The 17,223-nt window shown below is 43.8% G+C and overlaps 1 protein-coding gene across 1 annotated transcript in view; it reads right to left on the reverse strand.

The window, feature by feature from the left end:
* Nucleotides 1-17,014, reverse strand: part of PLCXD3 (phosphatidylinositol specific phospholipase C X domain containing 3) — a 135,672-nt gene extending 118,658 nt beyond the window's left edge. The window contains exon 1 of the mRNA XM_065406918.1: nt 16,912-17,014. Within this exon, the coding sequence (XP_065262990.1) occupies nt 16,912-17,014 (103 nt within the window). The remainder of the gene's footprint in view (nt 1-16,911) is intronic.
* Between the last annotated feature and the right edge of the window lie 209 nt (nt 17,015-17,223).

Below are 17,223 nucleotides of genomic sequence, written 5' to 3' on the forward strand. Positions count from 1 at the left end.
ACAAGTATTGGCAGGGGCAAAGCTGACTCCGAGCCTGGTCACAACCCAGCAAGTTCAGCTGGACCAAATGAGCCCCCTCCAAATGCCCATGCTTCCTGATTGCACATGGGAGCCACCAGTTTGCTACTGGAGTCTTGCAGCAGCAGCTCAAGGTCTGCCACACCTACAGCTGCACTTGCCCTGCTCTCAGTTCTGGTTCTTGTCATTGCTCCAAGACCTGCTCCTGCTCCAGCCCCAGACTACATGCTCCATTCCAGGTTTCTGATTCCTGGCTACATCCCTGACCATGACTATGGCTTACCCTTAGGCTTTGATTCTAACTCTGGTTATAACCTTCAGTTTGGCACCTTGACCCTGACTCTGGCTTCGCCTTTGAATCCTGGATCTATGCTTGCCATTACCCTTACCCAATAGGAGCCTATATAAGAAAGAGACCCAAAAATCGGGACTGTCCCTATTAAAATCGGGACATCTGGTCATCCTAAGCCACATTGCTCCTGTCCCCTGCCTTGGAGCCCTTACAGGTCCTGGGCCCCTCCTGCTGGCTGTGCACAGCAGGGGTATTGAAGGAGGGTGCTGATGTCAGAGTGCAGAGCAGGTAGGGTGACCAGATGTCCCGATTTTATAGGGACAGTCCTGATTTTTGGGTCTTTTTCTTATGTAGGCTCTTATTACCCCCCACCGCCTATCCTGATTTTTCACACTTGCTGTCTGATCACCCTAAGAGCAGGAGAGGGGCTGAGGTCTGAATGAGCTTTCTGAGCAGTGAGTGAATACCTTAAAGAGACAGTGCATGGTCTCTCGGAGACCGCCCCAGCAGCCAACACACACAATCTCTCTCATACACACAGTCTCTCCTCCTCCCCCCTGCCTATGTACCCCATCTCCACAGAGTGGGGGAGGGGAAACATGGCTCAGGAGAGCTTTCAGTGAGTGCCTTACCGCACAGCATCTCTCAGAAATTTCCCCAGCGCGCACACACACTTTCACATTCACCTCCCAACACATACTTGTGTTATTGGTGTTACTTCTTGGTATTTCCTGCAATGCACATATACCCTTTGTAATTTCATTCTTTCAAAGTGTGTTTTTATTTTTTTGACTGGTCTATGCATTTCATAATTTTTATTTCTCTTACGCTTAAACTTAATTCTTTGAGTAGTGAGTTCTAAAATGCCTAACCTGTCCTGGCTGCAGGGCCGGTGCAAGGAAGTTTCGTGCCCTAGGCGAAACTTCCACCTTGTGCCCCGCCCCCCCCAGCCCTGCAGCAGCTCCCCCCCCCCACCCTGAGGCACCCCCCTCGCGGCAGCTCCCCCCCACGGGGAGCCGTGCAGCAGCTCCCCACCCCAGCTCACCTCTGCTCTGCCTCCTCCCCGAGCATGCCTCCCCCGCTCTAATTCTCCTCCCCTCCCAGGTTTGCAGCGCCAAACAGCTGATTGGCGCCGCAAGCCTGGGAGGCGGGATAAGTGGAGCGGCCGCTGCGCTGGGAGAGGGAGTCTGAGCCGCAAGTGTCAGCGCGCCGCCGGCAGCCCAGCCCAGGAACGCTGTAAAAAAAAAAATAAAAAAAAAAATTGGGGGCACCACTTTTTGGCACCCCCAAATCTTGGCACACTAGGCAACCACCTAGTTTGCCTTAATGGTAGCACCAGCCCTGCCTGGCTGGCATAATTATCCCTATGGTAACTTTTTAAAAATATGTATTATATCTAGGTTTTTTTTCTACTGGTGGCACACATCACCTCTGTGCACATAACAAAATTTATTCCACACATGGATGGAAAATATTAGAGGGAACATTGAATGTCTGTCTTTTATTCATTGACAGATGAAGATCATCCATCAGTGCTACTAAAGCAGTTTCAATTGTGTCCTGGCCCGAATCCAGATTGCTCTCTTCATTTAGATGAGCTTGTAGTTGCCCTGTGGCTAGCTTCTCCACAAGCATGCTCAGGCATGGGAGCTTGTTGAGATTCATAAGGCTTGGGTCAGGACTCCTCTATGGTATCCAGAACTTCTTGATGAGTGAAGGTATGTAGGCTATTGGTTGTTGGGTGCAGGCGGAGAAAATCCATACTGTTGGAGGAGGCTTCCCAAGTGTCTGTGATCTTTTCAGCAAAGCAGGATGACAGTTCTGATGAAGCAATTTACCACCCAGATTTACCAATGGAAGCTGCCAAATCCACATCACTATATTCAAAGCTTTCATTAGTGACTTGGATAATTGAGTGGAGAGCAAGCTTATAAAAATCTGTGAATGACACCAAGCTGGGAGGGGTTGCTAGCAGATTGGAGGAGAACAGGATTAGAATCTGAAAGGACTTTAACAAGTAAGAGAACTGGCCTGAAATCAACAAGATGAAATTCAATACAAGTTTGAAGTACAATACTTGGGAACGGGGAAAAAAAAAATCAAATGCACAAATACAAAATGGAGAATAACTGCCCAGGAATAATACTGGTGAACAGTATCTGAGAGTGACAGTATATCACATATTGAATATGATTCAACATGATACAGTTGCAAAAAAGGTTAATATAATCCAGAATTATATTTGCAGGGGTGTTGTATGTAAGATACGTGAAGTAATTGTCCCACTCTACCTCATGCTGGTGAAGACTCAGCTGGAGTACTGTGTCCAGTTCTGGGCACCACACTTTAGGAAAGATGTGGACAAATTGGAGAGAGTCCAGAGGAGAGCAACAAAAGTGATAAATGGTTTAGAAAACCTGATCTATAAGGAATGGTTAAAAAAACTGGGCATGTTTAATCTTCAGAAAAGACAACTTGAGGGCGGACCTGATAGTCTTCAAATATGTTAAAGGACTGTAATAAAGAGTACGGAGAACAATTGATCTCTCTCCTTGTGCCCTGAAGGTAGGACAAGTAGTAATCAGTTTAATCTGCAGCAAAAGATTTAAGCTGAACATTAGGGAAAAAAATCTTTTAACTATAAAGGATAGTTAAGCACTGGAACAGGTTTCCATGGGAGATTGTGGAATCCCTGTCAGAGGTTTTTAAGAACAGGTTAGACAAACACCTGTCAAGAATGGTCTTAGGTATACATGGTCCTGCCTCAGTGCAGGGGGCTGGACTAGATCAGTGGTTCTCAACAGGGGTACATGAACCCATCTAGATGTGTCTAGTTTTACAATGGCTACATAAAAAGCACTAGCAAGGTCAGTACAAACTAAAATTTCAAACCGACAACTTGTTTATTCTGCTCTAAGTATAATATTTATATTCCAATTGATTTATTTTATAAAATTATATGGTGAACATTAGAAAATAAGCAATTTGTCAGTAATAGTGTGCTGAGACACTTTTGTATTTTTATGTCTGATTTTGTAAGCAAGTAGTTTTTAAGTGAGGTGAAACTTGGAGTACACAAGACAGGTCAGACTCCTGAAAGGGGTACAGTCGTCTGGAAAGGTTGAGAGCCACTGGACTAGATGACCTCTCAAGGTACCTTCCAGCCTTACATTCTTATGATTCGGTAAATTCTGATGATGACAGATATTTTTAGAGCATTTTTATAAAGGACTGTTTCTTATCTCTCTCTACTTGTGAAGCCACAAATCTAACTGTGCAAGACTTGGAGTAGTGGAAAATGTAGCTCTGAAATTGAGGAGCTTTTGCTTTTCTGTGTACCGCACCTTTATTTTCTCTCAGCTCTTTCCTCCTGTGCCCCTGAACTCTAAATCCCATAGTTGCTGCCAAATTTCTCATGTTTCTCCTTTAGTAAGGAGCAAATGGATATTTTCTGAATAAAAACTAAGTCTCATCCAAAAGTGCACTGAGCTCTCAGGACAAAATGGCTACTAAACTAGGTACATAATGTTTGTATGCAGAAGTTTAAAAAGAGCGGGTCACAAAACAAAAAATAATGAAATTTCTCACACTTACAATTAAATACAGATGTTTAACACTACTCTAAAATAGCCGATTAAAAACATAATAGTGTCACAGCATTAAAGAGAAAGACTTTAAGGCTAGAAGGAACCATTGTAAGTATCTTGTCTGACCTCCAGCATAACACAGGCCAAGAGACTTCCCTAAATTAATTGATGCTTCAAGTTCAATTGCTGTGCTTGAACTAGAGCATATCTTTTAGAAATAGATCTAATGATAATGTAAAAAATTTCAATGATGGAGAATCCACTACAATCTTTGTTAAGTTTTTCCAGTGGTTAATTACCCTTACTATTAGAAATTTACCCCTTATTTCGAATTTCAATTTGTCTAGCTTCAGCTTCCAGCATTGCATCTTGTTATGCTTTTGTCTGCTACACTGAAGAGCCCTTAATTATCAAATTTCAGTTCCCCATGTAAGTATTTATAGACTGATCAAGATGCCTTTTAATCTTCTCTTTGATAAGCTAAATAGGTTGACCTCCTGGAGTCTCTCACTATAATTCATGTTTTCCAATCTTTTACTCATTCTTGTGGCTCTTCTCTGAACTCACTCCAATTTGTCAAAATCCTTCTTGAAAAGTAGCTACTTTTACTTCCCCTCTAAGCCAAGCTGGTCTTTTCAAGGTGGAATCATGTGTTGTGTGTGTTGCTCTCACTGGAAAGTTCCAAACTTCCCTTTTCCAGTGGTGCAAAATAGTTCCAAAGTATCCACCCCTGGCCTCATGTAGCCATCAACATATTATTAATACAAGTTTAGCAACACAATTCTACCCCCCCACAGCAAAAGCTTCATTAGTCAAAGTTAAAGATATAGTACCCTACCTTCTTCTAAAATTAACAACCCTAATCCCTCGAAAAAAGTTATGCAACTTTTCTTAAGATCAACTGATTTGGATATTTTTTTAAATAAGCAAAGGGATTGCAGAAGGGGTGGGAGAAGTGTAAATGTCAAAGCTCAGAACATCTCTAGCCATGTGCAGTCTTCAGAAATAGGTCATCTTTAAAAAAATAAATAAATAAATAAATAAATAAAAAAAATAAAAAAAAAAAACATCAAAGCCTAGACATGGCCACAGAGAACATGTTCCTCCTTACCCAGCAGTTCCTCCTTACCCAAACTGATGACGTTCCAGCTCTGCCTCCTATAATAATTGCAACTGTAACAATATGGCATAGAGAAGAGACAGGTCCTTTAGGTGGGTGGTTTCCACAGAATTTAGGGCTTTTCAGGTCAAATCAACTACTTGGAAACCAAAAGGCAGCCAGAGAAGATCACAGTGTGCTGGTCTCATGTGTTCCCAGTGAGAAGCCATGGTGACATATTCAGCACTATCCACATAGATTTAAGGTGTGAAGTGCATTACAGCTGGCTAATCTCAAGGTGACATGGATGAGGGTAGCAAAAGTCTGCACCTGCTAAAAAAAGGTTCAACCTCCAGGTGTGACAGAAGAAAAACAGAACAGTCCTGGCTACCCATGAGCCCCTATCATTCAAGAGCAGCTGAAGACCTCACACTGTGTATTTGAGTTACCAACATCAGGCACGCACTCTCAAAAGGGAGGTACACCTCTGGCCCGATATAACGCGGCCCAATATAACATGAATGTGATAAAGCAGTGCTCCTCTGCATTGTATGTGACTAGCACCTCTGCATTGTATGTGTACATGCAATACCTCAAGTCACATTAAAACTAGCTACACGTTCACTAATGGTATGTGCATATAATCAGTGGGTGATTTCTTAAGGGCATGCTTTCTATTGTTGAAAGCTTACTTTGTTGCATAACATTTGTATCCAGGACCCACATAACAAGCTTTAGGCACACTGATATTGTTGAATTAATAGGTACAATATTTAATCTACTCCTATTGGTTTGCAGACACAAAGATTCAAACCGCCACCACCACCTAGACTGGTTATCTAAAAGTATTCTTTACGCTGGCATTATCAAAGGCAGAGAAAGTGAGCTAAATTACTTTTTTTTAAAACCAGGTACAAAGTCAATTTTACTTTACCTTTACTACCAAACAAGACAGAGTTGTTTTGGAAACAGACTTATAACTTTAGCTGGGTGGATCTTCTAATATGAAAGGTAAATTAACAGTATCAGAGGAGGTATAAACTAGGACAGACTCAGAGGAATATATCCATTCAGTGTGCTCCATGCAGTTACCAACAGGAGATTAAATGTGCATCTGTTGCTTTCCAGTAGTTTGAGATTATTTCCCACCGTTATTACAAGTTGCAAGTTCCCTCTCCTGGGGATGACACTAGTGGAAAATTATAATTAGATATGTTAGCATAGAGCCTTTCAGAACAAAATAGATATAGACTTCACAGCAAAATGCTGGAAGAAATGCCATGGTTTAGGGGATCATCTTAATATTTGCTGGGATCATCCCAAATTGAAAGGTTTCTGGTTGTTAGAAAGTTGACACAACAGTTATTTCAGGGATATATCTCCCAGTTTATCATTACTATGGTGTTAGAGAAGTGTCCTGATTTTAGGAAATCAAACAGATACCCAGTTAGAATTATTGAGACTGCAGCCAGCTAATGTATTTAAACAAGGTAGTGGCAAAATCTAATACCGACTCTAGGAGTGTGATTGACAAGAATTTAAGTAGTGAAAAATTGAATGAATCACTCCATGTATTAGATTAACAAGTGACAGAGCAAATGTGATAACCTTGTAAAAGATAACTAATAAACAATTATTGTAACTTATACTATACTGCCTCAAATCTGATTGAATACATCTGTAAAATAGATTGAAGGGAAACAACTTTAAAACAAACAGTTATATACATGCCTATGCGATTAGCACATTGTCTCCAATTCCAAACACAGTATACAAGCAATGAGAAATTGTACTGATACTTGCTAATAAACAAACAGGTTTCCTGTTATACTGGAGCATCTTTTGTATTGGATAAGTTATTATAAATCTATTAGGAAAGTGAATATAATGTTAAACTAATACTTTGCTTCTTGTGACAATAGCATAGGAATAAATATTCAGGCTCTAAATTAAACTTTAATCTACTCTGCTGTTCAAAATCAATACTTGTCCAGCTGCCAAAGAAGTTTAGGTCCAATCGGAAAGAATAAAACCACCTCTATTTACCAGAAAATGAAGACAGGAGGGAAATAAATAGGAGTTGCAAGAGATATTACATTTTGATTTCCTAAGACTTAAGGATTCACAAGTTTAAAAACCAGGAAGATTTGTAGTTTTTGCATCTGCACATTTTCTTACATAGCGGAAGTACACCTGTCCAAATATTTAATAGACTAACAGTTATGTGCACTTAGATTTAAGTGTTAAAATGTATACGTACTGGGAAGAATTTGCCAGATGGCAATATGAGCTCCTGGAAGTTAATTTCTTCTCAATGAAGTCTTATGTTTGACTTTCAAGTAAAGCCTATGCAGTGTCATAGTAGCCATGTTGGTCCCAGGATATTAGAGAGACAAGGTGAGAGAAGTAATATCTTTGATTGGAGCAACTTCTGTTGGTGAGAGAAAACTTGTCTCTCACCAACAGATGTTGCTCCAATAAGAGATATTACCTCTTCCCCCCTTGGCTCTTTGAAGTCTGTCAATTATGGAAATAACTTCATGGAAATAAATGTTGGATACAATATCGGCAGCAGACATTATTATTACAGTTGTGGTAGTAGCTAAGCGTGCTAAACACAGGGCCGGCTCTGGCTTTTTGGCCGTCCCAAGCAAAAAACAAAAACAAAAACAAAAAAACAAAAAAGCTGCGGCGCGGCCAGAGCCAGGGTGCAGGGGGACTCCCTGCGCTGCAGATTTGCCCCGGCTAGTAGGGGGGAGGGGGAGGGAGCAGGAGGGAGAGAGAGAGAGAGAAGGGGGGCGTCCAGGACTTCAGCGGGGCGCTACCACGCAGCCCTGACCGGTGCGCCGCATGCCAGGAGGCTCCGCACCGCTCCGGTCGTCTGGGAGGGAAGGACGCAGACTGCCCTGCCGGGCTTGCTGCAGGGCGCTCCCATCCTCCTCACCGCCGCCCCCTACAGGGCGGCCGGAGCAGCACAACAAAACAAACAAACAAACAAAAAAAGTGGCCGTGCCGCCCTAGGATTGCCAATTTTGCTTGGATGTATTCCTGGAGGTTTCATCACATGACAAGCTTTAATTCCTGGAGACCCCAGGTCAATCCTAGAGGGCTGGCAACCTTGTTTTATGCTGCACTGCAATCCACAAAACTCCCACTCAGCTACCTCTAACTCTGTAGGTGCCTAAATTTTCAGGGTGAAAATTCCCTTGGTACCTAAGTTTCTGGCTCTGGACATGCACACTGCTGCCTCCCTGTAGCATCCAGATGCCTATCTCCCAGAGAGGGCCATGAACCAAGAGAAGATAGGCAGCCACAGGCCCATCTTGTTCACGGGGCCCCAATCTGGTAGGCATACAGAGGCTGCCTATCAGATTACATTGCATTCAAATTAGGGTAGTGCCCACATTATTACTTTTATCCTGGTGGTTAGAGCACTCACCTGCAATTTGGGAGACCTAAGTTCAATTCCCCCCTCTCTGCCTGAGGGGGGAGAAAGGAGGTGACCCCTCTTCAAAGCCTGTGTCTCTCAGGAGGTTGTGCTCCATGAATCTGTCCTGTTGCAGCTGTTTCACTATGGATCAGTAATTAGTCATTGGAGAAGGGAGACTGAACCCTGGGTCTCCGACCTTGAGATGGGTGCCCCACCTACTATGCTACAGATTCATTCTCTCTACGGCCTAATGACTAAGTCTTTATATAAAGTGGAACAACTTCAACAGGAAAGACTGTGGGAGGCCCACATCAGAACATCCCATAGCTCAGTGGCTAGTACACTCTCCTGAGAGGTAGGAGACCTGGATTCAAATCCTGTCTCCTCATCAGAGGAGGGAACTGAACTCACATCCCAGCTGACTTCTGTAACAACTGGCCTAAAAGATATAAAACGAGCAGCAGTGGCACCACCTCCAGCAGCTTTGCATGGCGTGAAGTAAGCATGAACTTGTTCTCACAAGAAATTACTTAAGCACCTAAGCTACCTGACTTCAAGAGAAGAGTTCCCACGTGTGGATTGCAAGCAGAAGTAGGTGCCTCCCGGCAGCCTGGACTTCCAAGCTAAACTCTGTGAGAGGGTGCTCCCTCAGCTCTCCGATATGTCACACAGCCTAGCCAGTTTCCATCATCTCAAAAACACACCCAAGCTGTTTGCCTTTCATAATATGTACCTTTTACCAAACAGTTCTTCTGCAAATCAGACACGATACAGGCATATTGCAGCGGAAGTTTTCCACATGCCTTCTCCCCTTCATACACCTTACCTTGTGAGCTCCTCCCTCTAGCTTCCTGTTTCTTCTACTTATATCCTCCCCATTCTATCATTAGCTCAGTAATTACCATCCTGGCACTCATAATCCCCCAACAGAAAGTGGCTAACTGCCTCCAGCTGGACCTACAACTTTCCTCATGCCACAGCTAGCCTGGTCACATTCCTCCTTCCCGACTTCAACTGAGACCCTTTCTTGCCTCCTAGGGGTCTTCTTCACTGCTTAAGCCCTACCCTCTTTATGGGGTTGGAGTTCTAATGGGACTTCTTCTGCCTTTTCAGACCTGCCTCCCATGGGCCACCGGTGAGGGTTTCTTGCCTTCCACCCACAAAAAGTACACTTTAAGGATGGATGTTTCCACCACAGCTTTGTCTCAGCCCGTAGGTCAGGGGTCGGCAACGTTCGGCACGCGGCTCGCCAGGGTAAGCACCCTGGCGGGCCGGGCCAGTTTTATTTACCTGCTGACGCGGCAGGTTCGGCCGATCGCGGCCCCCACTGGCCGCGGTTCGCCGTCCCGGGCCAATGGGGGCGGCGAGAAGCCGCGGCCAGCACATCGCTCGCCCGCGCCGCTTCTCGACGCCCCCATTGGCCCGGGACGGCGAACCGCGGCCAGTGGGGGCCGCGATCGGCCGAACCTGCCGCGTCAGCAGGTAAATAAAACTGGCCCGGCCCGCCAGGGTGCTTACCCTGGCGAGCCGCGTGCCGAACGTTGCCGACCCCTGCCGTAGGTCATAGCTAGTTACACCCCACTGACCTTAACTCTGCTTTCTTTTGCCTCTGGCTTGTAAACAACCAAGTAAGTCGCCCCTCCAGAGCTGCAATACTTTGGTCTCTGTCCTCCTCTGTCTTATCTTGTCCCTGACTCAGGACTATCAGAGTAAGTTCGCCCATGGAGGCCTCATTATTAGGACCCTTCTCCCTCTCTGCAGCATTCCCTCTTTCTCAGGCCCTGCCTACAGTTTGTTCCTCCTGGGAGTTGGCCAAGCCTCTGCCCTCCTTCTCCTCTAGGTCTCCCTGCTCTAGTACTTCCTGATCCACTGCCCCCTTCTCAAAATTTTTCTCCACCACCACCCAAGTCCTTGATAATATACGTTTAAGGTGCTTTTATACTATCCCTGGAGGGCTATTGGAGGGTCTTCACTCAGAATTACTCATTCAGACCCATTTATTGGGGTCTCCCCCTCCATCTTTTGTCCTTCTCAAGGGAAACTGAGCCCACTCCATGCCTATCATGACCGCACTGGATAATGACTTTATTACACCTACTCTCTGTCACTTAAGTTTTCCTTCCACCTCCACTGGGAGGACAGCCAGAGGGTAAGTTTTCTTTTCCCCCTGCACACAGTGGATGGTTATTGTCACCCCTCTCTGTTGCCACTGCAGTTTAACCAAGATGCTTAGCACTAGGGAACATGCACTTGCTGAGTCTACCACTCCCTTTGTGGTTCTCCAGCCTATTCAGATGGGAACAGTCTTTATCCCAGACCCACCTTGTACACTTGCCCACCCACAGAGCTCCATGAACGGGCAGTCCCTTTGTGTCCTTTGCCCCCACTCCCCCACCCCTCTGGTAAGACTACTATATGGGCAATTGGGGCACCCTTGTTCACCCCTTACATCTCCTTGCCAAGTTTTCATGAAGGAGGTTTCTCAACCTTCTTTCCCCTTCCCTGATTTTGGGGCAGGGGGGCAAAGAAAGGGATGGAGTTTTCTACATGGGAAGTCTGCTTCCACACACTCCTCCATTAGTTTAATCATAGCCTCTAATGATTCTGGCTGATGCCTCTGAACCTAGATTTGCATGGCCTCGGGGAAGCTCTATATAAAACTGTTTGTTCCAGGACAATAAAGTCCATTAGAGACTCTTTATCTTTCCTCTGCCTGCCTACCCAGGAGTGCTATTCTTTCCACCGACTGGGTCTTCTGCATCTCCATCTGTTGCTCGACTAGCCAGAGTAGCATTTCCTCCTAGCATCCAGATCCCACCACCCTCATGTGGGTCACATTCCCTCAACCAAGAGTGTTAAGGACCCTAGACTAACCCCCACTTGTCATGGTGCTCCCTGAGCTACCTGGTGTGTCACAGTGCCTAGCCAGTTTCCATCCCCTCACGGTCATGAACTCACCCAAGCTACTTGCCTTTCACCTCTTATACCTTTTATTGCACAGTTCTTCTGCAAACAGAACATGACACTAGCCTATTGCAGCAGGGGCTTTCCACAGTTTCTTTCCTTTGTACAGCTAACTTTCTGAGCTCTTCCTTCCTGTTCCTCCTACTTATATCCTTCCAATTACTTCATTAGCCTAGTAACTACAACCCAGGTGCTCATAACCTCCCCCCTTCCCCCAACAGAAAGTGGTTAACTGTCTCCAGCTGGGCCTGCAGCCTTCTTCCTGCTGCAGTATCATCAGTGATCAGGGTGCTGCTGCTAGCACTCTGTCACAGAGGGGCAAGGATTAGGACACAGCCCTTTCATCAGCATCTCCCATTGGCTAGTTTAGGTGGCTTCCTATCTAGTACGCTGGCTCTTGTTCTTAGGTACATATCTCTCCCCATTCATTGTACAGAAAGCCTAATCCAGACTTCATGGATCCCATTGTTGTTCCGGCGATTTCCAAGGTGCCTAAAAGTTACATCACAGTGCTTATGTCCCTTTGTGGATCTGGGCCACAGTCATGTCCCAGGCATCCTAAAGATACTCTTTGGGGGGGGGAAAAAGTATCATTAGCTAACACCAGCATTTAAGAATTAGAGATTTGGATAACCGGATGTGCTTTGGGATGGTTAATGGTTTATAGGAGCAAAGGGCCAAATATCAGAGGGTTTAATCTGGTGCCAATGAAGTCCATGGGAGTTTTGCATTAACTTTAATGAGAGCAGGATCAAGTACATAGTTCTTAAATGAGCAAGAACTCCTTTTGAAATCAATGGGAATTTTGCTCAATTTAAAGACCATAGAATTTGCTCCATAGTTAATAATAATATTGGTGCTGTCTGGAACTGTTAGCAGACTCAGCAAAGCAATCATAGATCAAACATACATGGAGACTGAAACACCCTCTCATTCCTAGAAATAGTTATTCCTGAAGAGTGTTGAGGTATGTTAGCAGGGCAGTGGGAGGAAACTTGCATTGTTACTGACGGTGCTGCACCTGATCTCTGGACAAAGCTACACTAGGAAAATTAGTACTGATTTTACTGCACCATTTCAGCTGCAGTTGCTGAAAAAATGGCATGAAATTTCTTAGCACAGATGCCCCCATTAAAATCTTAAGGCTCTTAGTGATGTCAGCCAAGCAACCAGTACACTTTATGAGTATCAAATGTAATTTAATATGTATGGAAATAAATGAATTTGATGATCTGCTCAAAACTGACACAAAAATCTCTTTAAAAAAACCCCCAAGCCCTGTATTTTGAAGGGAAACTTGGTCTGTAAGTGTCCCTATACATTTAAAGTTAACTTATTTGTCATTATACGCAACACACTTTGACAACAACAACATTTTGTTTGTTTTTAAATAAAAAGCTATTAACAAAAAATAATAAGCACGTTTTTTTTATAACACAAGCACAATCTGACCTAGCGATGGTCCTTCATAGATTCCTATAGCTGGATATTAACACCAATACCAAAAATGCTGCATAAGGTAAGCCATTTAATCATTTTGTATTGTGAAGACAGTGGGAGACTCAGACAAACACACCGCAAAAATAGAGGCACAAACTGTAAAGAAGAAGAAACTACTATGATGTTTAAAAACAAAAACAAAAGCAAAAGACAGAGGGACACTAGCAAACAACAGTTGCAATGATATCAGCTTGACGTACCTTTGACTGGTGATACAAATGTCATAGCACCGGCAGCTGGTGTTTAGGACTTGCAGGAAATGAGGTATGAAATGTTGACATTTATCATAAGTGTTTACTGGGACACCTAAGAGCCATTATAATTTACATTAGACTGTTAGAGCCCTGGTACAGTACAAAAGGACATATCAGAAAACTTCCCACAAACCAGGCTTCCCGTTAATCCCAGAACCATCAGGTTGATCTAGGTTTACTAACTTGATTAGCATTTCAGACTGCGACACCAATTTTGGCATCATTTTAGTGTATTGTTAAATAGAATCTTTTGATGAAAAAAAGAGAAGGAGGTGGAGAACAATTGCTTTAGTAATCATGGCAAATCAGGCATTGTGAGCTATCATTCTTTACCTTATTCGGTTCAGGGACTAGACTGACATTTTACATGAGATGTTTTCGAAATGCTACAGAAAATGAAGTCACATATTGAAACTCAGTATTTACTGTCTGTCTCTCTCTCTCTCTCTCAAAACACACACACACACAAGCCCACCATAACTCACAGTCAAAACTGGGATTTTCAGATATGCCCAGAGAAATGAATTTCCATCCATTGAAATTCAATGTAAATTGTGCACCTAACTCTCTTAAGCTCCTTTGAAATTCCTAGAATACAAGCTTACTTTACACCAGTAGTTTATCATGATTTTAAGTGATAGTGCATTTTACTCTTGTATTGTCCCTTTTACCCTGGCAAAGTAACCCAAGGAAATGATCTTGTGCATGTAAGAGAGAGTCAAATGCTATGAGTTTGTAATTCATTTTACCTACAAAGGTGCATACTGCTCACTTTGCATGAGTAAGAGAACTACCTCCACATACAGACAAAAAATGTATTTGTTTGGAATCAGCCATATACAGCAGTAGATAAATATTATGCAGCCAGTATTCTTGTCTGTATATAGGCAATGCGATGGAATAAGGTACTATAATTTAAGAGAAAGACAACAGTAGCACGGACTAGGCTAGTTTACCTCCTTAGTAACTCACCACCATTCATGTACTAGATAGAGAGAAGCGCTATTTTCAGAGTGCTTTACAATTTTCACTATTTCATCTCTTTAGCTGTGTTTAAAATCAGTGGATTTATGTCAGTCCATTTACAATGTAATTGTGGCATCAGAATGACTCATTTAGAGAAGACTATCCCCTGCTCTACACTACAGGGTTAGGTTGACCTAGCTATGGATGTGTCTTCACTTAAATTTGGCTGCCGCTGGCGTAAGTGCCTCTCTACACCAATTTAGTAACACCACCTCCCCAAGTGGCATACAGTCATGGTCGATGTAATTTGTCAACACAGTGTCAGCGTAAACACTATATTGCTTATGTCAACTGTTACTGGCCTCTAGGAGCCATCTCACAATGCCCCCACTCTGACGATACAATTGCTACAAGCACTCCTGGTGAGGATGTGCACTGCCGACACAAGGAGCCAAGCGTGCACACACATAAGCAATGTACAGCTATGGTGGCTGTAAACTGACATAAATTAGTTGACATAATTTTGTAGTGTAGACATGGCCTAACAGAAGAAGACATTTAGAACTAGTCAGTCCAACATATCCATTTATATTTTAATACCTTTACCTCCCCTGCACCACCATTTTTAATGACAGTGGGTTTTTAAAAGTTTGTCCGTTGGGGATACCAGCTGGGATAGGTGTGAGGAGAGGGATTCTTTCATGATCTTTTAAAGAACGGAAGCAAAAATTGTAATCAGACTGACAAGAGCATTTTGAACATGTGTGTATAGCAAACTAATTGCATGCCATATAAAGAAAGAGGGATACATGCTAAGTTACACTGAAATGTCTGACAAAAGCAGGCTATATCTATATGTGATATCACTTTCATAACAGAAATGCATACCACTTTGAATACCCATTAGTTGCTTAATCTCATTTGGTTTTCAAGCATCCAAGTCAATACAAAATCATGTAGTCATGTAACCACAAGGCACTCATTTCTGGTGTTATCCCTAAAGAGTCTATTTCTTTAGAAATCTTATAAGCATGAGCAGCACAGTGTTAAGTGACACACCCTGCAGACTATCATCTTCTGCTGCAGCAAATTTAGTTTGTCAGTTATTCCACATGTGCAGCCCTTTAATAAGACAAGTAGCCACAGGCATTGAAAGGCTGTGGTTGAACCATTGGTCAGGTACTTGAGGAACAGCTTCAAATACAGAGAAGAGGGGTGAGAGAGATTATTGGTTTTTTTTTTTTTAAATTCAGACTAATGCAACTGGCAAATAAACATGTCGCAGCCCAGTAAGCTGTTAACATTCTTATAGGACAATTAATTTATTAGCATTTAATAGTCACCAGTTAGCATCTGCTGAATACCAATGCTTTTTTTGTCATTGTTTTGGGTGGTATTGCTTTTCCCCCAGAACACTCTACCACACCAATCCATTTCAGTCACGTAATTATTGAGAGAACACATTAGCATTCTCAAAGATCTGTCTGATTTTTACCTTTGCTCTGTCTGGCTGCAAACCCCCACTGAACAATGGGAGTTCAGAAGCAGGCAAATGTGGCATATTCCTACTACAGCTCCTATAAAATGACAGCCCAGTACTTCTTACCAGCTCTTGTGGATTTTGAACAAGCACATCCCATATACTATCAAGCCCTTATGTGCTCTCACAAAACTGGTACACTGCATTTGACATTGCCTTGGCAGTAGAGAGGATGCAATAATGATACTGCTTTAATAGTCCTAAATAAGTTCTCTTTCAGTTTCCAAAGCTGAGATGCTTTGCTAATTACAGCTCATTGATCTGTTAGGAATGGGGTGGGAAGGAAATGCATTAAGGATCTCCAAACAGTTTAGCACTCCAGATTGTGCAGGTCATTTGAAAAGTTAAGACAAAGTAATTTCTCCTCTATCCTGGGCTGCATGAGTTTCCAATCATAGTGAATCTTTTATGGAAGAATGTTGTAAGCATGCAGTGTCTTTCTGTCCCTCAGTCAAACTGACCTGAAGAAGAGCTCTGTGTCAGCTCAGAAGCTTGTCTCTCTCACCAAACCCAAGCTGGTCCAGTAAAAGACCCACCTTGTCTCTCTAATATCCTGGGACTAGCATAGCTACAAGACTGCATATAGGAACCTTTACATATACTTCATGCAAGCATCAAGCACAGAATACGAGCTCACAGCAATTGCTGGCTCGCTCTCTCACAGCCATACAAACGCACACCCTTCTGCATTTCATTGAATAGCTAATTCCCTTGCACATCTGCACCAGATCACCCCAGTGCCAACACGTCAAGCAGCCCTGCAGGGAACAGGAGCTTTGCCGCTGCTGTGGCTGCCCCGAACTTTCCTCGCCTCTTCTCGCAGGGAGGGGCCTTGTCTCTTTAAGTGAGACTTGAGAAGAATATTAATGACTCTGGGAGGGTCTAGCAAAGAAATCAACAGATCCGTCCAATTCAATGTCAACAAGAAGGAGGTGAATGGCTGTGGTGGAGGCAGGACAGGGATCTGAGCTGCAAAACCATGGCGGGGGGGAATAAGGGCACGGAGAAGGGAAGCGAGGGGGAAATGAGGGGGGACAGACCGGGCTCCACACACACAAAGACAGCTCAGAAAAGCAGTCACCTTGCAAGCAGCTCTCCCCTAGAGATTTCACCCCTCAACCCACCGAGGCAAGAGATGGAAATGCAAGAGCTCGCCCCATTTCTCAGCGAATGAGGCTCTCCTTGGCACATGCTAGTTAATATCTCCATTTAATAAACATAACGGGGGAACAAACCACCCCGCTTAGCTGCAGTCTCCTACCTGGGATCGCTAGGTTGGTGAGGGGGAGGCTGTAGATGCTTTCTGGCAAAGTTGCCATCCAGTCTGCGAATTTCAGCTCACTCTTCCCTTGCGATGAAGCCATGCTGCTGCCTTGGTCGGCTCCTCACTCCTCTGCCGGGCAACCTCACTGCCTGTAATCCGACGTGCGCTCCTCCCGCCCGGCTAGAGTTTACACTCTGCTCTGCGCCACACCCACAGGATGGCGCAGACACATGCTCATTTTAATAATTATTCCAAACGCTCCCGCCACGCAGCCACCGGGCTCGGATGGAGCTTTTTGCTCCTGCCCAC

This window comes from Emys orbicularis, chromosome 6 (genome assembly GCF_028017835.1).
Source record: "Emys orbicularis isolate rEmyOrb1 chromosome 6, rEmyOrb1.hap1, whole genome shotgun sequence".
NCBI lineage: Eukaryota > Metazoa > Chordata > Testudines > Emydidae > Emys > Emys orbicularis.